The sequence below is a fragment of the Antennarius striatus genome, chromosome 9, assembly GCF_040054535.1.
Source record: "Antennarius striatus isolate MH-2024 chromosome 9, ASM4005453v1, whole genome shotgun sequence".
NCBI lineage: Eukaryota > Metazoa > Chordata > Actinopteri > Lophiiformes > Antennariidae > Antennarius > Antennarius striatus.
In genome coordinates, this window is record NC_090784.1 from 23,476,613 (window position 1) to 23,496,603 (window position 19,991).

General features: G+C 45.5%; 3 protein-coding genes across 7 annotated transcripts; 2 read left to right on the plus strand and 1 right to left on the minus strand.

Moving 5' to 3' along the window:
• Positions 1-5,490: 5,490 nt before the first annotated feature.
• On the minus strand, positions 5,491-8,729 carry LOC137600915 (putative C-type lectin domain family 20 member A). Its single transcript, XM_068322812.1, has 6 exons — positions 8,624-8,729; positions 8,456-8,543; positions 7,961-8,320; positions 7,548-7,886; positions 5,787-5,881; positions 5,491-5,702 (listed from the first exon to the last, which is right to left on the minus strand). The coding sequence occupies exons 2-6, from the start codon at positions 8,490-8,492 to the stop codon at positions 5,604-5,606; spliced, it is 930 nt and encodes a 309-aa protein (XP_068178913.1). The 5' UTR covers positions 8,493-8,543; positions 8,624-8,729; the 3' UTR covers positions 5,491-5,603.
• A 2,182-nt stretch (positions 8,730-10,911) lies between these two features.
• pkdc (protein kinase-like domain containing) lies at positions 10,912-12,451 on the plus strand. The gene is made up of 3 exons (XM_068322809.1): positions 10,912-11,112; positions 11,198-11,608; positions 11,689-12,451. The coding sequence occupies exons 2-3, from the start codon at positions 11,238-11,240 to the stop codon at positions 12,287-12,289; spliced, it is 972 nt and encodes a 323-aa protein (XP_068178910.1). The 5' UTR covers positions 10,912-11,112; positions 11,198-11,237; the 3' UTR covers positions 12,290-12,451.
• A 455-nt stretch (positions 12,452-12,906) lies between these two features.
• herpud2 (HERPUD family member 2) lies at positions 12,907-17,055 on the plus strand. 5 transcript variants are annotated; one of them, XM_068322807.1, is made up of 9 exons: positions 12,907-13,129; positions 13,828-14,169; positions 14,354-14,431; positions 15,236-15,325; positions 15,406-15,560; positions 15,633-15,740; positions 15,839-16,165; positions 16,252-16,354; positions 16,444-17,055. In XM_068322807.1, the coding sequence occupies exons 2-9, from the start codon at positions 14,023-14,025 to the stop codon at positions 16,630-16,632; spliced, it is 1,197 nt and encodes a 398-aa protein (XP_068178908.1). In that variant the 5' UTR covers positions 12,907-13,129; positions 13,828-14,022; the 3' UTR covers positions 16,633-17,055. The 5 variants fall into 5 exon arrangements, with proteins under 5 accessions (XP_068178908.1, XP_068178909.1, XP_068178905.1 ...); XM_068322804.1 differs by having other exon boundaries at positions 12,908-13,129; positions 15,233-15,325; XM_068322806.1 differs by having other exon boundaries at positions 12,908-13,129; positions 13,849-14,169; positions 15,233-15,325.
• Positions 17,056-19,991: the final 2,936 nt, after the last annotated feature.

A 19,991-nucleotide genomic window follows, 5' to 3' on the forward strand; every position in this document is an offset into this window, starting at 1 on the left:
TCATTCACAATTTGCGGTCTGCAATAAACCACGTGGTTTGGTCGAAGAAGGAGAGGAGGAAAGTGTGTTCGTAGGAAGAAAGAGAAGAGGAACACCAGGAGTATAGGACTAAGAGTAGGGACGTTGGATGCAGAGGAGGAAGGTAGACATACTGTGTGTCCAGGAGACCAGGTGGAAAGGTAGCAAGGCTAGAAGTTTAGGAGCAGGGTTCAAGTTGTTCTATCATGGTGTAGATGGGAAGAGAAAAGGAGTAGGAGTTATCTTGATGGAGGAGTTTGTTAGGAATGTCCTGGAGGTAAAAAGAGTGTCAGATAGAGTGATGAGTCTGAAGCTAGAAATAGAAGGTGTGATGTTCAATGTTGTTAGTGGGTATGCTCCACAGGTAGGATGTGAGCTGGAGGAGGAGAAATTCTGGTCGGACTTTGATGAAGTGATGCAGAGCATACCTAGGTGTACAAAACTGTGGTGAGACCAGCGATGTTGTTTGGTCTAGAGACAGTGTCCCTGAGGAAAAGACAGGAGACAGAGCTGGAGGTAGCAGAGATGAAGATGCTGAGGTTCTCTCTGGGAGTGACCAGGATGGATAGGATCAGGAATGAGTACATCAGAGGGACAGCACATGTTAGAGGTTCTGGAGATAAAGTCAGAGAGGCCAGACTGAGATGGTTTGGACATGTCCAGAGGAGAGATAGTGAATATATTGGTAGAAGGATGCTGAGTTCTGAACTGCCAGGCAGGAGGCCTAGAGGAAGACCAAAGAGGAGGTTTATGGATGTAGTGAAAGAGGACATGAAGGTAGTTGGTGTGAGAGAAGAGGATGAGAAGACAGGGTTAGATGGAGGACACTGATTGGCTGTGGAGACCCCTGAAGGGAAAAGCCCAAAGGAGAAGAAGAAGAAGAAACCATGTGGTTTACTGAGGCGTCACTTCCAGTCCACAGGACAGAAATTATATTTGTTTTTTTATTTATTTATTTTACTTTATTTGACGATGGGAAACAAATATGGATTCAAGAGAAGCTGCGCTCTGGCACAAGAATCACTCTGACTGCAGCTTTTGAATTCTGCATATTGCTAAAAGTTCTACATAACTGATTCTATCATGTTTACACAGTATTTATTGTTTACACATTGTTTATTTTCCTCTCTCTTCATCCACATCATTTTGCTTCCTTGGTAAAAACTTTGCCATCGTGACGCTTTTGCCATCGTATTTGGACAGCGTCACTGAGGCCTTGCTTCAGGCGGATCTGAGGGTACAACAACATGTCACATTAATGACATTATAATGGGCTGACATTACTATTCTAGCTGACAGCTGGAGACTCACTTGCTTCAATATTTCATCTTGAACTGTGGGATCACTTAGGTCCAGCTGTGAGTCCCTTGGGGTTACCCTGATTTTGACGATTCTTGTGATGGGACCTGATGTTAGAAGAAACAGAACCCTTTTTAGACCATGACAGGACAGAATATGATCCCAGCTGCTGCCCTTGGAGGTGTCTCACCCTCTTCCAAAGAAGAAAGATAATCTGATTTGGCATTAATATTATCATCCCCAAAACTAATTTTCTCTCTCTTTTATTTGAGTTTATTCCAGGTTGAATGTCAGCAGCTGAGGATGCCGGCATTTTTTAGGTTAAAACTGTAACAGCCAACCTCACTGTGGGATTGTGACATCAATATCTCTGGATTGGTCGCGTCTTTTAAATTTACAATTTGGTGTGCAAAAAATACCTGATTTCGAGTCAAAGTTTTCGAGTGATTTTTGGTGGACAGACGTTAAGTAAAATGACATCAAATTTTATTTGCATTTTCACGTGTATTTTTTTTTTTAAAGTTTAATTGAGAACAACTGAACTCGAGACAACCTGTGCTTGTATTTTAATTTGTTATGTCTTGTTTATATATCCTGTAATTGTTTCTGGTCAGTCTTAGGGAACAGTACTTTAGTATTTAGAGTAGAAATGACATTTAAATGACCTCAAATGGAGATTGGAGATTGAAATTTAATAAATAACAACTTACGAACAATTCAACTTACAAACAACCTCTTGGAATAAATTGTGTTTGTATGTTGAAGACTACCTGTAACCAAATATTATTGAAAATACATTCATAAACAAAGTTGAGTACAGAACTGGGATTGGCTATTCCCGGTTTAGCCTGGAGATTATTGAATTAAAGTTATGTTGAGGTTTACCTGTGGAGACAACACTACAAATCCCACTATGGTGATGCCTTTATCTACTCTCATTAGCTAAACATGATAATGCTTCTAATGTCAACCCCTCAGTCAAATGATCTATTTACTGTTCGAATGTCTTTTGCACAATTCTTACGATACATTGAGACCAACAAATATAGTCTAACATTTTACACTCTGACATTTAATGAAATGTAATCAATGAAATTGCTAATTACTTGGCTAATTAACAGTAATTCATGGTGCTAAATTAGTTAGCTGGCCCGTCAGAGTGTGACAAATACTCTATAGTTATGGTTGCCATGTCATATGCGTAGCAAAAAGTAAATGCCCACTTTTCAAATCAAGAATTCATTACTTGAAAATGAAAACTTTTGGAAACCGAAGCAGTAAATCTGCCACATTTATCCAATAACAGGCCTGGGAGCTCAATGATTGACTTTTAGCTACAGGTTTAACACATTACTTACAGGTACAGATGAATGGATGAGCATCTGTGCAAGCCATCTTTCCCCACCTACCAGCGTCACTTCTTACTAGAGCACCACATAGTTGGTCTGCATTCACAGCGCTTCTCAGAGAACTCCAGTACCTAAAGGAAGAGTAAGTTTGGTCCGACCAGGTCCACCTGTCCCTGAAGTAGCCAACCCACACCTGATAGCCAGCGGCCACCTCACGGAGCATGTCTTCTTCTATCTCGTTCCTCACAATGACCAGGTCTGTGTGATGGGTCCTGCAGTAGTTCTGAGCATCACTCCATGCCAAATTTACATAATTCAGCACATACTGTTCACGACCATGTTTGCTACCTGAAAAGGAGATAGATCATTAAATTCCTGCCTGTGGTGCTTCTTGTCCCTGTATTGTGCAAATACTCTTACCATCAAAGCAAACTGAATCTCTCAGATGGGTGCATCTTTCTTGTATCAATTTCCCACCTGAGTAACCCAAACAGCCGGAGTTACCGTCACTTGGCAAATTCCAGTAGTTTAATTCTCCCTCTTTGCTTGGTAGGATGCTGTACCACATCCTGGCATCCCCTCTGCGTAGTCCAATCCACACTCCGTTATCGTACTTGCCGTCAACCAGTTCTAGTACAGTTTGCATCTCTTCCATGTCCTGTATGGTAGCCAGGTCAATGCATTTCTCTCTGCAATAACTTTGTGCATCAAACCAGGTTTTTGACTCTGGGATGAAGACATAAGGATGTTGGACCAGACATGAGGACAGAAAGCACAGCCCTGTGGTAAAAGATAAGAATAATTGTATGAATTGGAGCAGAAGTTGAGTGTTTTGTCGGTCCATCTGATGAAAAAGCTCATTTACCTGTGGGATATTTAATTCTTAATCTCACACGGGAAAACAAATGAACACTGACCTGAAACAAGTAGAAGTAGAAATACAACTCGTTCCATAGTTGGCGTGTTGCAGACAGACTGGCGTACTCTACAATTCAATGATGGTTCCTGTAAGTTGAATGGATATACAGATTACTGGTGCACTTGTATTCGTATATTAATATGTGCCTAACAAACAACAGACCTACTGACTGTCTGGTGAGTCCTGATTTGACTGCTCTCAGTGTCAGTCCTCTTTATTTGACATTAATCTTATTCAAATTCATCAGGAAGGGCAAAGATATTTGTTTAACCTTTCTTCTGAATGTTAATGTACCACTGCCCACGGATTCAGGGTGTTAAGTGACCTTAACTGGATAAAACAGTTTTTGCAGACATCTCCAGATCAATGGCAATCACAAACTAGCACCAGACAACAATAATAACAATGATAATTGTCACAGTCACACCTGAGGAAAGGGAACAATGTCGGCAGGGAAACCTCTGTCTCTACTGCATCAAGGTCGGCAAGTTTGTCTCCCAGTGTGCAGCAAGATGATTGGACTAACTAGTAGAAGGAGTAATACTAATGAGTCATCTTTCTCAAGGCCTTTGTGTCACACGCCTGTCTAATCTAACCTATACCCTAACCCTAACATTAACCCATCGGGTTACCACATCCTAACAACTTTCATACATTTCAGACTTCAGCATCAATGATGACAAGTTGGCCCAACCATACAGTGGATTCCCCTTATCTTTCCTGTTCCTGCCAATGCACTCAATGGAAATTTCTTTGGCGTGGGGGATGGCATCTGTTCACATGTTTCTGTCAGGCAATTATCAATAGACCATCCAACCGCACATCTTTGATGTCCTTCTGCTCCTGGTCATCTTAGGATTTCCCTGGGTTCGTCATCATAACCCCAACATAGATTGGTCCACTGGTTCCTTTCTCAGAGTCCCACCTGCAATCAAAAAATCAAATGGCACGATTCTGTGGAGGTTCTGATGGCCCGCAATGGATGAGGATGCTCTGGAGTTTGTGAAGGCCTACCCAGTCGAGAGCAAGCCCCAGCCGGCATGCTCCAGCCCCTACCTGGCTCCACTGTCCCTGGTCACATGTCTCCCTGAACTTAGCCACCTGTCTGTCACCATCCCATGACAAATCTATCATTCTCACCATAGTTGTTTAGCAAATTAGCCCACATCGTGCCTCTGCCCAAACGTCCCTCAGCCAAGGAGACTGCTAAACTTATTCTGTTTCATGTATACCCCTTGCATGCTTTCCCAATCCATGTGGTCTCTGACCAAAATCCCTAGTCTACATCCATTTTCTTGGGGGAGCTCTACAGGTCAGGTTGGGCCATGACCAGCCTGTCCTCAGGTTTTCACTGCCACCACATTAGTGCTCCCTCCCTGCAAGTGATCAAGAGTCTGGTTTTTCACCCAGGACTTGCCTCTTCAGGTAGAGTCCAAGAAACTGACACCGAAGTATATTGACCCATTCAAAATACATCAATCCCACAGTGGTCAAGTTGAAGTTTCCTCGGCATGTCCGGATTCATCCTACGTTCCAACTGTCAAAGGTCAACCTCGTCCGGGATAATCCACATGTTGGTCGCTTGGTTGATGGGTCCATGGGTTGGTTTTTTGTCGGTTGTTTGGTCATGTCATATGAAAAATTTGCATACATTTTTAATGCTGACATGAAATATATTAAACACGTTGTCTGTCTTCTTCTTTCTCTAGATGTTCTAGTCATAGAAGTATCATTCACTTTCATTTGATTGTAGTTATTTATTCGAACAGGCTGATCTAGAGAGTCCTATGTACAGAACATAAAAACGTTATTTAAAACATGATAGAGCGTGACTGTTCCTTTTTAAAAAAAAGTTTATTTGACAATGGAAATGGACAGTTGTTCAAGATGAGCTGCAGTCGGGTACAAGAATCACCCTGAATGCTACAATTCTTCATATTGGTAAAAGTTATGCAAAACTGATTCCAGTGAGTTACTGTGGTTCACACGTTCTTTATTGTCTTCTCCCGTCAGCCACATCAGTTTGCTTCCTTGATAAAAACTTTGCCATCAGGACGCTTTCGCCATCGAATTTGGACGGCGTCACCTTCCTTCATGAGACTCTGCTTCAGGCGGATCTGAGGATACAACCACATGTCACATCAATTAAACTGGTAAAATAAGTCTGCCGTCACTATTTTCATCGACAGCTGGAGACTCACTTGCTTCAATATTTCATCCTGAACTGCGGGATCGTTTAGATCCAACTGTGATTTCTGTGGCGTTACCCTGATTTTGATGATTCTTGTGATGGGACCTGATGTTAGCAGAGACAGAAGCCTTTTTAGACCATGAATGCAGTCTTTTCAAAAAATGAAACCAACAACCTGTCAGTCTGTCTGGGAACAACAATACGAACATCAATATCGCTAGCTAATTGACTGGCTAACTAACAGTAATTCACACTGCAGACTTTAGCTGATAGAGCTACCCTAACAGAGCGTAGTTACATGGTTACTTCGTCGTCTCCTTTGGGCTTTTCCCTTCAGGGTCTCCACAGCCAATCAGTGTCCTCCATCTAACCCTGTCTTCTACATTCTCTTCTCTCACACCAACTACCTTCATGTCCTCTTTCACTACATCCATAAACCTCCTCTTTGGTCTTCCTCTAGGCCTCCTGCCTGGCAGTTCACAACTCAGCATCCTTCTACCAATATATTCACTATCTCTCCTCTGGACATGTCCAAACCATCCCAGTCTGGCCTCTCTGACTTTATCTCCAGAACCTCTAACATGTGCTGTCCCTCTGATGTACTCATTCCTGATCCTATCCATCCTGGTCACTCCCAGAGAGAACCTCAGCATCTTCATCTCTGCTACCTCCAGCTCTGTCTCCTGTCTTTTCCTCAGTGACACTGTCTCTAGACCAAACAACATCGCTGGTCTCACCACAGTTTTGTACACCTTTCCTTTCATTTTAGCTGAAACTCTTCTATCACACATCACACCTGACACTTTCCTCCACCCGTTCCATCCTGCCTGGACACGCTTCTTCACCTCTTTTCCACACTCTCCATTGCTCTGGACTGTTGACCCTAAGTACTTAAAATCCTCCACCTTCTTGATCTCTTCTCCCTGTAACCTCACTCTTCCACTTGGGTCCCTCTCATTCACACACATGTACTCTGTCTTACTGCGGCTAACCTTCATTCCTCTCCTTTCCAGGACAAACCTCCACCTCTCTAGCTTCTCCTCCACCTGTTCCCTGCTCTCACTACAGATCACAATGTCATCTGCAAACATCATAGTCCATGGAGATTCCTGTCTAACCTCGTCTGTCAGCCTGTCCATCACCATAGCAACAAGAAGGGGCTCAGAGTTACTGTTGTCATGTTATTAGCGTAGCAAAAAGTAAATGCCCCTTTTCAAATAAAGAATCTGTTGCTTGAGAATGAGTTGTTGAAAACTGAAGCAGTAAATAAGCCACATTTATCCAATAAGAGGCTTGGGAGCTAAATGAAGGAACTTTAACTACAGGTTTGCTACATTACTAGCACTAGGGCGGCAGTGACTCAGCGGTAGAGCAATCGTCTTGAAGACAGGATCGCCCAGCCATCGGGGGTTTGAATCCTGCTCCCGTGTGTGACCTGTCATTGGGAGGTGTTGGCTCACCTCCCAGCCACTGCCGAGGCGCCCCCAAGATGCTCATTGGGGCGCGACCCTCGTGCGCGACCCGTCACTCCGCCTCCCCTGCACCATTACATGTCCTCTCTGCCAACTAATTGCATGCCTACAGGCCCCTAGTGTGTGCTGTTTTCCACCCTGTGTGTAATTAACACATATATATGTACATGCGTGAGTGTGAAGAGTTTTCCCAAGAGGGATTACTAAAGTACTGATTACTATCAAGAATAAGATAAAAAGTTTAAAAACCCATCACAGATGAACAAGACAATGAATGCAAGTTAAAAGTCTTTGCTTACAGGTACAGATGAATGGATGAGCTTCTTTGCAAGCCGCCTTTCCCCATTTACCAGCTTTACTTCTTAACAGAGCACCACATTTTCTGTCATTTTGTGTGCCTCTTGTCACTGAACTCCAGTATCTAAAGGAAGAGTAAGTTTGGTCCGACCAGGTCCACTTGTCCCTGAAGTAGCCAACCCACACCTGATAGCCAGCGGCCACCTCACGGAGCATGTCTTCTTCTGTCTCATTCCTCACACTGACCAGGTCTGTGTGACGGGTCCTGCAGTAGTTCTGAGCATTAGTCCACGCCATAGTTACATCATTCAGCACATACTGTTCACGACCATGTTTGCTACCTGAAAAGGAGATAGATCATGAAATAAATCCTGCTGTGTTTTTTTTTAAATCTGCATTGTGCCAGTACTCTTACCATCAAAGCAAACTGAATATTTCTTCTTGTTACATCCTTGATTTAACAATTCCCCACCTGAGTAACCCAAACAGGCTGCGGAGTCACCACCTTCCAAATTCCAGTAGTTTATTCCTCTCTCTCCATGATCTAGGCTGCTGTACCAAATCAAATCATCCCCTTTGTATATTCCGATCCACACTCCGTCATCGTATCTTCCCTCGACTACTTTAAGTGCCATTCGCATCTCTTCCATGTCGTGTATGGTAGCCAGGTCAATGCATTTCTCTCTGCAGTACCTTTGTGCATCAAACCAGGTTTTTGACTCCGGGATGAAGAGATATTGATGTTGGACCAGACATGAGGACAGAAAGCACAGCCCTATGGGAAAAGACAAGAACGATTCCATGACTTCATGATTCCATGATTCCAGATGTAGAGTATTTTGTCAGTCCATCTGATGAGAAAGCTCATTTGTAATCTTCCATGGGAAAAAACAAACAAATGAACACTGACCTGAAACAAGTAGAAGTAGAAATACGACTCGTTCCATAGTTGGCGTGTTACAGGCAGACCAGCGTACTCTACAACTCAGTGTTGGTTCCTGTAAGTGGAATGGATATACAGTTTACTGGTGTAGTTCCATTGGTATATTAATAGGTGACTAACAAACAACGGACTCACTGTCTGTATGGTGTGTCCTGGTTTGACTGTGGTCAGTGTCAGTCCTCTTTATTTGCCACTGATCTTATTCAAATCCATTAGGAAGGGCAAAGATATTTGTTTAATCCATCTCTTAATTTCCCTTTGGGGATTACTTTAGTATAAAAAAATTAAAATTACAAAAATTAAATCTGAATGTTGATGTACCACCGCCCATGGATTCAGAACATTATGTTAGCTTAACTGGATGAAGGAGCGACACATAGAGTTAGTGCAGTCATCTCTAGAGCAAACATCTCTAGAACAATGGAGATCATGAACAAGCAGCGGATGCCAACAACAACAACAGAGTAGTGACCAATATGAAACGCAATGTTTTACATGTCCTCCCTTTTTATCTTTGGTCAGTTATTTGGTTGGTTGGCTGGTTGATTGGTATGTTAGTTGGTCCATTAGTTGGTTGGTAAGTCGGTTGGTTGGTTGGTCGGTTAGCTGGTTGGTTGGTTTCGCCACAGGACACGAGAAAATATTCCATCCATTTTTAACAGACGTGAGCACATTAAATCCACTGACTACCTTCTGCCTCATGCATTTACAACATATTAGATATTTCTTCGCACCTAAAATGATGAGTTATTTTGTGGTAACCTTTACAGTATGCAAATAGAGCCTTTATTCCAGGTATGGGCAAAGTGTGGCCCGCGACCCATTAGGTTTTGTAGTCCGGCCCACCAAACTTTGTTGACTTTGATGCACTTGCAAAAATGGGAGACTAGCAACACTGTTCCCAATGAAAATGTACATGAGTAAATCTACCGTTATGAAATAAATGCAGTTTTAAAATGCTTTGTACAATAAATGTTGTATACGTTTGCTTTACTGCACGTCAAAACCAAAACCTTTTATTGGTCTCTCGTTTTGAGGATCTTTGTAGTACAATTTTGCATGTTTTTTGTTTTTTAACTGTACCTTGTGTTCTGCGTCTTGATTGGCTGTAGAACATTTTCAATCAATCTCCTCTGTACTGTGTCTCCTGTTCGGTACAGGATGTGTCCAGTTTGCCAAATTTCCATCAATCTTTGATCACTAACAGCGTGACTGAAGTGCTGGACTGTATTTCTGACAGTTTTCTCCCCAACAAACCCAATGTCGACCAAATGTCTTGCATCTTAAAGGCAGTTATGTTAGCACCTAAAGACAAGAAAGTGCTAACTATCGCACATAAAGTTGGATTTGTGGACATTCTATTTGTCATGAGGTTTCAGAGATGTGTGCCTAGAAAGGTACAAAAGTAAAAATTTGACCTTAAGCTAGTTTTTCAAGGTCAAGGGTGTGATTTAATTTTCATCACCTTACCTCCCTGAATATAACAGCTTTTTTTTTTTTTCGTCTTTCTATCTGCAAAGGTTGTGAAGATATTTGGTGGACGAACTAACAGATGGACAAACACACGAACACTGACAATTACAATACATCACCGCTTCGCGGGATGTAATAAACCTCCTATTCATCTGCTGGTCCGCCAGAAAAACTAGGTGAGTCCATCTCAGCTCAACAGCCCAGCACAGAAGAACGGAAGGCATCCGTGCTGCGGTAGGAGAAACTGGTTTTTAACACTATGATGTGTGAGTTTGCGTCTCAGATCTACAAATCCATGCAAATGTTCCACATGTGGAACTCTGCGTCTATCCTGGGCTGAGAAAAATGCAAACTTAATTCTAATGTATTTGAAGGGCAAACTAAAGACGTCGCTTATTATTTAGCCTGACCTTCTTAATACTGGAAATCAATGTGCGATTAATAATACGAATATAAATTTTTAAATGAGATTCGAAGACACTGTGTTGATTCTAATTTTGGCAGGTTGAGTGATGAAGTGCTGAAATAAGAAAATAAATGGATATAGAGAATAATGTACATTATTCAGAGACCAAAATAACAAGTCATGTACATTAAAAGATAACAGAAATATTTTTTTTTAAAAAGACTTAGGAATCCGATAATTCTAATAGAGGAAGTATGAGATGTGAACTATAAGTAATTTGTATATTAAAATAGAAAATAAATAAAAATTAAATTATAAAACACTTTTACAAATAAAAGTAAAAACACCAACCACAGTATTCAAAACTAAATAAAAGCCAAAGTGAATAGTTTAAGGTCTTAATTTTGTCATTTAAACCCAATAAACAAACGTTTATTAAACAGTAACGGGATGCGCTACGGAAATGCACCACATGGTGGCAGCAGTGAGTCGTTTGAGACGCAATCGGCCGTGAAACCACCGAAGAAGACGTCACTTCCTGTTTGAAATGCAGGTAGAACCGACGGGAAGCAGAAGGCCGGGACAGAGCCGGGAGTCGTTCCGGTCCAGGTAACGCGCGTGCTCTACTGAACCGTTCCAGAATGTGACGTCATAGGAGAACCTGCGAGAGAGAAAAATCCATTTCCGGTTCTGTTTTTGCTGAATCTTCAGCGGTAATTTGGAGATAAAAGTACTTCCGGGACAGGTAGGACTTCAGATCGTGGTTTGAAAAGTGAAACTGGATCAAAAAGCGTAACATTTTACCTCAGAGTTGATGAAAATGGTTTCAGACCCAAACCGGATCCGGATCCGGATCGGCTCCGGGCGGAGATGAAGGAGGAGTACCGGGACCTGGTCCTGGGGGTCTGCGGCGCCTCGTCGCTGCGGGTCGGGGAGAAGATCCAGACTCTGTGGAGCGGCTACGGGGAGATCGTCCGGCTGCACCTGGGGGGCTGCGACCGGCCCTCGGTGGTCGTCAAACACGTCCGGTTCCCGGAGCGGGCCGAGCATCCCGGGGGCTGGAACACCGACCGCTCCCACCGGAGGAAGGTCCGGTCCTACCAGGTGGAGACGCACTGGTACCAGAACTACACCACCAATCAGAGCTGCAGGATCCCGGCCTGCCTGGCTGCCTGTTCCCATGGAGACGAGATGCTGATGGTGCTGGAGGACCTGGATGGGGTTGGGTTTGGACAGAGGAGGTACCGTCTCTGGTGGTTTCAATGTAGTATTTATACTCTGAAGGTCAAACACAGATCGATCGGTTCTTTTGTCTTCGTAGGACCAGCGTCAAGGACGGTGAAATAAAGGCGTGTCTCCGCTGGCTCGCCCACTTCCACGCCCTCTTCCTGGGCGTGGCCCCTGAGGGCCTGTGGCCTGTCGGGACCTACTGGCACCTGGAGACGCGTCCCGACGAGCTGGAGGTCATGGACGACGCTGAGCTTAAAGCCGCAGCCGGAGACATCGACAGGATTCTGAGCGCGTGTCGCTTCAAGACCATCGTTCACGGAGACGCCAAGTTAGCCAACTTCTGTTTCTCCCCGAGGGGGGAGGACGTGGCGGCCGTGGACTTCCAGTATGTCGGTGGGGGCTGCGGGATGAAGGATGTGGTGTATTTCCTAGGGAGCTGCATGGAAGAGAGGGACTGTGGGAAGAGGGTTCCAGGTCTGCTGGACTACTATTTCACAGAGTTGAAGCAGGCGGTGGGAGAAGACGTGGACTTTGTTGCCTTAGAGACGGAGTGGAGGGACATGTTTGCGTTTGCCTGGACTGATTTCCATCGTTTCCTTCTGGGATGGATGCCCGGACACTGGAAGATCAACCAGTTCAGTAAAGACTTGACCAGGGAGGTCCTGCACAAAGTGTGTAAAACTACACAGTAATTACAGTCATGAGTCGACCAATGGGGAAATTATTAAAATCAATTCTTTAAAGTGTGCTAGTTGATAATTTATTTTAGTAATTTTATGTTTTCCTCACAGAATTCCTTTGACAGTAGAAATATTTGCAGACGTGATTTTCATTCTAATAAAATACTGCATTCATCCCAGATATTAAACCTCGTTCCATTTTCGTTTTTTATTTTACAATTTTTTCACCTGTAACCTGCAAAGCGGATAATGTTACTCCAACAGTACTTAGTTCGCAACAGATGAGCAGGACTGTAAAAATCAGATGTCACTAAAAATTATTTTAGTATTATATATAATATGAATAAATAGAAGATAAAGGTAAAATAATAAGTTACTGTCAACACAGTTTAGTTTTTTCCACTACATTTTTGGAAACCGTAAGGAAAATAAATCATGATTTAAAAATTTGAATCAGAAAATGAGTTTAAAAATAATTAATTTTTAATCTCCGTCTGAATTACACTCAGGCACAACTTACGGACTACTATTGGTCATTCAGACGGCTGAAAGTAGGCACTGAATTTAACACATTGACAGACGTTGACGTTGCACCTGCCATGACGTCATCACGCGCAGCGGGTCCTGAGTGTAGCGTCACGTGACAAGGAACTGTTATTAGCTTGTTAAGAACTACTTTGGTCACTGATGATTCAAAAGCACAGCGTTGAAGTATTTTCGGACTGCTCCTTCCGGTTCCGGATCAGCAGCTGGGCGGAAGTTGATGACGTATTTTTCGGTGTCGCTCCCGACGTTACAATAACAAGACAGGCGAGCCGAGCGGGGCGAAGGGAGGACAACCGGAGAGGAGAGGTGAGGAGACCCGGCTGTAACCTGGTGCTAGCGCCGCTAGCCAGCTGTTAGCTCGGGGTGTTAGCCGCTGACGTGTTGTTAGCGGAAATAAGGCTAAACGGAGGAGCTAACGTTAGCCAACAGGCTAACCCGGACTCACGATAAGGGTCAACATAAAGCCTTTAAAGCTGCTTCCGGGTTGTGTTTGCTAGCTTAACAACACGGAGGCAGTTAATGGTAAGTGTAGGTAAGATAACCACTAATAACTAGTTATTAGTCTTGGTTAATTGGTTTTACGTCAGTTTGTTGTTTTGACAGTTCCATGTCCAGATGACGCAACATGACCGGTGTCAGGAAGTTAGCCGTTAGCTTCCGTAGGACACGCCCCTTTTGCTCTGGTGAAATATCAGGGAAAAAATGACAGGAAGTTGATTTAAGGTTGATAAAATACCCAGCAGTAGTCTGGTGGTGTTGGAGGAAGGGACGGTTAATCCATCCCCGATGCATCCAACCAGTTTGGAATTAGTTGATGTCAAATTGACCAAAAGAAAACGTTAAAATCCCTCTTGAACATTTAGAAAAAGTGGAAACAAATTCCAGGTGATGATGATGATGATGATGATGTACAACCAGACATAACTGGATATAACGTGATGATTTTATTCTAGATTAAATCCTGCACCCAGACTCAGACTCTCTCTCTTTCCCCCCCCCACCAGTAATTCCACCTTCTCCCACAGATGAGGCTGATTTAGCGTTGGGGGACCCACACCCCCCAATCGCAGCAGGCTTTAGCTGTGTTGAACCCACAATGGGGAGGATTTGAGGGAAGCTTTTCCTCAGGTGAGTCCTGAGTTGTTGAATCTAAGCTCTGTGAGCTCCATCCAATCAGAGTCCACCGTCTGGCATTAGCCATGGACCCTGGGGCCCTTGATAGTCCTGTAACCCTGGTCATAAAGGCCCCCAACCAGAAGTATGAAGACCAAACCATCAGCTGCTTCCTCAACTGGACCGTGGAGCGGCTGAAGGCTCACATCTCCAACGTGTACCCCAGCAAACCGGTGAGACGCCCTCGTGTTTCACCCTCTTCTCACAGCTTTTTGGTGTTTAATGAAGAATCCAGTTAGAACTGAAGTTTTGGAATTAAAAGATGACGTTGAGAAACTTGTAGATGTTTCAGGTTTGGAGTTTTTAGGGGGGGGGGTTAGCAGATGAAGCGGCTCTGACCTGCTGTTTGTGCTGCAGCTGTCCAAAGACCAGCGGCTGGTGTACTCAGGGAGGCTCCTGCAGGACCACCTGCAGCTGGGGGACGTGCTCCGAAAGGTAGGAGCCGCGCTTCGGCAGAACGTACCGGTAGTCCTCAACATATGAACCCTGTCACAAAATACAAAATTCCACGATGTAGCGACAAACTATCATTTACGGTAATTTAAAGGTTTATGACCCCTCCCCACACTGATATTAAACCACCTTCTATCTGTATTACATTTAAAACACTCTGATAGACTGTTTAAAGCACTTTTAAGTGTTTCTTTAGTACACAGAAGTGCGCTGCGTTCCCTGACTCTCGGACCGAGCGCGCTTCCTGATGCCGTCAGCCAATAGCATGCGTGTACGGTATCACGTGACTACCCACTAACACTCTGCGATGTAGTGACGCCGTGCATCTTGAAGTGGGAATAAACGAGGGATTACTGTAGTAATGACATTTAAACCACCTCAAATTGAGATTAGAGATTGAAATTTTAATAAATAACGACTTATGAACAATTCAACGTACGAACAATTCAACTTATGAACAACCTCTAGGAACCGGTCGTGTTCATATGTTGAGGACTACCTGTACTTGTTTTTGTCTCCTTCCTGTGAATCTATTCAGTGGAGAAAACAAAGTGAACCCGTGTTGTTTCTCCAGCCGTGTTCTAGAACACGCAGCTCGTGTGTTATTGTTTCTGGGGGGGGGACAAAGGCTGATCTGGTGGGGGGGTGGGGGGACAAAGGCTGATCTGGTGGGATCTGCCCCCGGTGGAAAAGCTTTGTGTGAAGTCTGGTCGTTTCCACGCTGATCCTTCCCCTGTTTGTGCCCCCCCCACCACACACACACACACACACCCCCACCCACAGCAGGATGAGTACCACATGGTGCATCTGGTGTGTGCGTCTCACAGCCCCCCAGCCTCACCGATGCCTCGAAGCCCCCCCCACACTGACCTCAACGTGAGTAGACGTCTCGCTGGTCACATGACCTTTGATTGGTTGGACTTTTGTACAAAATGCTTGATTCTGATTGGTTCCAGAGTTCTGACCCCCCCGCCACCGCCGTCAATGCCCCAAATCAGGACAGCCAGGCCGCATCTCCCTCCTCTTCTGTCCCGGGGGGTTATGACGGGCTGAGGTACCGCGGCGGACTCCCCCCCTACGACCCCCGGGGCCCCCCAGGGGTCCCCCACTGGTGAGAAAGCGCCTCTCATTGGTCGATCAGAGCCCGCCTGAGGTGTTTGTTCACGCCCCCCTCCCTCCACAGGCCGGACGGCGCTCCCGTCCCTCTGCAGGGCGTGCCCCCCCACCCCGTGTACGCGCCCATGCAGATGCTGTGGTGGCAGATGTACGCTCGCCACTACTACATGCAGTAGTAAGTCTCACCGCTGGGGGGCGCTGCTCCTCACCTCAGGTGTCCACTCACTTCTGGCCGTTTTTGCTTTTGTCCCCCCCCCACCCCCCCATCATCAGTCAAGCAGCGGTCGCCGCCTCTCAGCCTCCTAGCCCCGCCCCCTCCCCCCATCAGCCCCCCCAGCCCAACGAAGCTGCGCAGCCGCCGCCGCTGGGGCCCCACCCGGACCCCCGCGCCGCCCCCGCCCCGGAGGACCGGCCGGCCAACCCCAACATCCAGATGAACGCGCAGGGGGGGGCGGTGCTGAATGACGACGAGCTGAACCGCGATTGGCTGGACTGGTTATACACCGTGTCGCGCGCCGGCGTGCTGCTCTGCATCGTCTACATCTACTCGTCCTTCAGCCGCTTCCTGATGGTGGTCGGCGCCACGCTGCTCGTCTACCTGTGAGTCAGAACCCGGGGGGGGGGGACGCCGGGGAGCTTCAAAATAAAAGCACGGAAATAAAAGCATGGCTCTGTTCTGCCTCCAGACATCAGGCCGGTTGGTTTCCCTTCAGGCCGGAGCCGCAGAACCGAGGAGGAGCCAGGGCCCCCCAGGAGGAAGGAGAGCGACACCAGGACATACAGGAAATGGTTAGTATGGAGGGGGGGCAGGTGGGTGGAGTCATCTGTAGTGGTCGATCAAAAGCAACGCTCTTACTCTGAAAGTCTTTGCGTCCCAGGAGCGCCTGATGGATGAAGGGATGGAGGACGAGGACAGCGGCGAGGAAGGAGGCGGGGGCCCCGAGGACCCGGCCCATGTGGCCCCCCCAGCTGGAGCCGGCCTCCCCGAGCCGAGCTTCCTCACCACCGCCTGGTCCTTCATCAGCACCTTCTTCACCTCGCTCATCCCGGAGGGGCGGCCCCACTAGGGCCCCCTGGTAGCCTTCAGCCCTACCTCTCAGAAGCCCCTCCCCCATCAACGGAGGGAACCCCCCCCCCACACTGACTTTAAACTTACTTGATGCCCACAAACGGAGCGACTGGTGACTATTTGTTGTGACCGTGCAGTGAACGCTTCAGCCAACAGGAGGCGCCGACACCCCGCCCACCACCAGGGGGCCGTCTTCCATTTTTAATCCCGACTGTGAAACTCAGAGCAAGGGGCGTGGACACAAGAAACGACACGTGGCCCAAACCACACCCCCTCTACGTTTCCACACGACGTGCAAAACGACTCTGCAGTTATACTGAAGCACATTATCCTGACTTAATTTATTCAGACTTGTCAGTATCTGCATCTTTAAATCCTGAATAAGCGGGTTTGTTTTCTGAATAAAAATGCTGCTGCAGTTTGTTCCGCCTGATTTTTACTTCCTGTTATTGTTGCTGCGGTTCCGCTGATGTCCAGCAGGGGGCAGCGTTCACTCACATTTAACTGGAACTGGGGTTAAATTTGAAGCCGTTTGCACGTATTTTAATTTACAATTAAATTTTAAAAAAAATTTTAATTGAATCTTAATATTGTTTTTTATATTTTACAGCGGTCAGTCAAAGATGGGCTCTGATTGGTCCAAATTTTTGCTGATCATCGATTTATTCAGAAGATTAAAAAAGTAATTTAGACTTCAGGTTGGACGTTTATGATTTTTTTTAAAAATGCAAATAAAAAAACCATTTTTTCCTCCTTATGTGAAATTTTTTACGTTTCCATGGCAACAGACGAAGCTTTCGTTCAATTTTCTGTGTTTCCTTTGATTATTTCCTGACTTGTGGGCTGGTTTTTCAAGGCCCGGGTCATCGGATGCGTGTCCTTGCTGTACGTTCTGGTTCCGTGTCGTCCGACGCGTCCCAGATTGGGGGGGCAGGGTTTGGGGGGGGGGGTGAGGTGGAAGCGGCCCCGACAGCGATGCACTTCAGAGAGTCCTCCAAAACCCCCTAATCGAATGACCATGGATTTTTGTGTAGCTGCTCGTCGGAGGCACAATTAATTATGCATGACAGCGGCTTGACGGCCGTTTGATTTCGTTACATGACCCCCCCCTGAGCCGCCGATCCAATCAGGTTAGGACCCCCCCACCTCAACCCCTCCTCCTCCTCCGGGGGTTAGACTCCCCTTATCGGAGGAAGAGGTTTCTTTAAGAGGGTGTTTGGGGTCTTGTAGGACATTTCATCATCCTAATAAGTCCTTGCTATGCAGCCGACCCCCCCCACCTCCCGTTTCCCTGCTATCAGGCCTCGCCACTGGGGAGGGGCGGGGCGGGGTCGGACACGTGCCACAGAGACAGATAAAACTGGAACGATGGAGATGAAGATGGAGCGCGTGACACCTGGAGGGGTGCAATGCTCTCAGTCACAGGTCAAAGGTTAAAGGTTAAGATTCTGTTTTTCATACATGTGATTAAAATCCGGTAATAATTACTTGAGGATTTGATTTCCTTCATCACAGCTTGAGAAATTAACTTGGAAAGCAGATTCCTCTGCTGTGAGTTTTTCATTCTCGACTGGAATTACTTGTAATAAAATAAAAGACAAATCTCGATGAAAGTTAGTTGGTTTTAGGGCTGAACCCAAAAAGGAAGGGTTCATATTCAACCTTATAAACCCTCAGAACGAAGAAGAAGAGCTTTTTAAACTCCATCTTCCTCCCCTCCAACCAGTCCGGCGCCTTAAGGCCCAAACCCGGGGGAAAAAGAACCCGTCCTGCTCTTAAATTTGACTTCCTGATTCCCATCAGGATCGTTTTCCAACTCCAGAACTCATCCTTCACAAAATAAAAATTAGGCTCATTTAACATTTAAAAAAGATCACAAGTTAGCATGTGCTTTTAAACCCTGGGTTTGTCTGCTCAGGCTCAGGCGTGTCACAGGTAATATCGTAAAACACGCTAAGTGGATTTCTTTGTCTGACGGCGAACTTCAGAATATGACTCGCGTCTTTTAGCCGACGTAATCCTCCGACTGATTACTGTCAGAAACAGACGACGCGTCGTGATTAACGCGATTAGCTCCTGATTCAATTCAGGCCTGACCTGCATCCGTGTCCCAACAGCCTGCCGTCGCTAATGCACATTAGCTTAGCATGGGGTGACATTTTAGCGTGCAGTCATAAAGTATCCCTGCAGATACTTTATGACGATCTGTTTAGCTCTGTTAGCTGTGCTGTTTTAGGGACGCGATAAACGAAAGGAGTTTGTTCGTTTACACAAAAGCTGCTCAATGGCTTTCTGTTATTTTTGAGATTAACCTATCAAAATATATGCTTTAAAGCAAACTTTATCACATTTTGTTGTAACTTTGACATTTTATCCCGACAACCTGACGCATAAAATCAGACGCATGCATTTCCCATGTGAAAAAAATCCAGTTTTTAAAAAAATTATACAAATTAAAGCTCATATATATACAAACTTGTTTCAAAACATTTTCTGACATTTGTCAGAAGGTTCAATTAAGAACTTATTTTCCAAAAAATTTATTTTTCTAGCAATTTAATTATTTAAACCATTAAAGGATTGAGAGAAAGCTAAACAGATTTCCTTCCAACTCGTCCACCTTCTGCAAACGGAGTGCCTGCTAACACCTTTAGCTCAGAGACTACAGGAAATATTGCTTTATCTAAAAAAATGTTTTTATTTCCTTTCAAATCGCTCATAGATCTACTGGTTTTGTCTAGAATCCAAGTTTAAAGGTCTGGTGTTAAACTATTTTTAATCAGGCTCTATTGAGGACAGCCTGTTTCAGGCCTGCTGCACCATTTAATGCTAATGAGCTCCATCTGCTACAGGGAGAGGATGTGGCTAACAGTTGGGCTAATGTTAGCAGTGAACCGTGCACCACATACACAGGCTACGTATTCATGGACACAAGCAGCGCTAACTAGTTAGCTGCACTGACTTCACCATACTCTAAAGCACCTGTACATCAGGTAAACACGTGGCGACACTAACCTGTGGCCCGGGGGCCATTGCTGGGTCCAGGAGGGGTGGGAGGGATCCTTTAATGAGAGTTGGTGTCGAGGCAAAGCCGCCTGTTGCCCTCATGGCTGAAGCGTGCTGAAGGTAAGCTAGCAGGAAACAGAAGCAGCGTCTCTGACCTCTGACTGCTACCTTACTGCTGGACACACCCAGCTCCACCTGGGGACATATGCCCCCTTGTGGAGGAACAGGGGAGGGTTCTCAAGCAGATGGGGGCGGGGCTATATCAGTCACTCCTGCCAATCACTCCAGTTGTTATGACAGGACAGGAAGTGGTTCTGATCGGCGCATTTCAGGACCGTTTCACCAGTTTGC

Excerpts from the sequence above, each read along its gene's own strand:
- LOC137600915 (XM_068322812.1), bottom strand. The coding sequence starts at position 8,492 with ATGGAACGAGTCGTATTTCTACTTCTACTTGTTTCAG. Across the intron at positions 7,887-7,960 it reads ATATTCAGTTTGCTTTGATG|GTAGCAAACATGGTCGTGAA; the intron begins GTAAGAGTACTG and ends TCTCCTTTTCAG. Across the intron at positions 5,703-5,786 it reads AGGATGAAATATTGAAGCAA|ATCCGCCTGAAGCAGAGTCT; the intron begins GTGAGTCTCCAG and ends TTGTATCCTCAG.
- pkdc (XM_068322809.1), top strand. The coding sequence starts at position 11,238 with ATGAAGGAGGAGTACCGGGACCTGGTCCTGGGGGTCTGCGGCGCCTCG. Across the intron at positions 11,609-11,688 it reads GTTGGGTTTGGACAGAGGAG|GACCAGCGTCAAGGACGGTG; the intron begins GTACCGTCTCTG and ends TTGTCTTCGTAG.
- herpud2 (XM_068322804.1), top strand. The coding sequence starts at position 14,023 with ATGGACCCTGGGGCCCTTGATAGTCCTGTAACCCTGGTCATAAAGGCC. Across the intron at positions 14,170-14,353 it reads ACGTGTACCCCAGCAAACCG|CTGTCCAAAGACCAGCGGCT; the intron begins GTGAGACGCCCT and ends TTTGTGCTGCAG. Across the intron at positions 15,741-15,838 it reads CGCCACTACTACATGCAGTA|TCAAGCAGCGGTCGCCGCCT; the intron begins GTAAGTCTCACC and ends CCCCATCATCAG.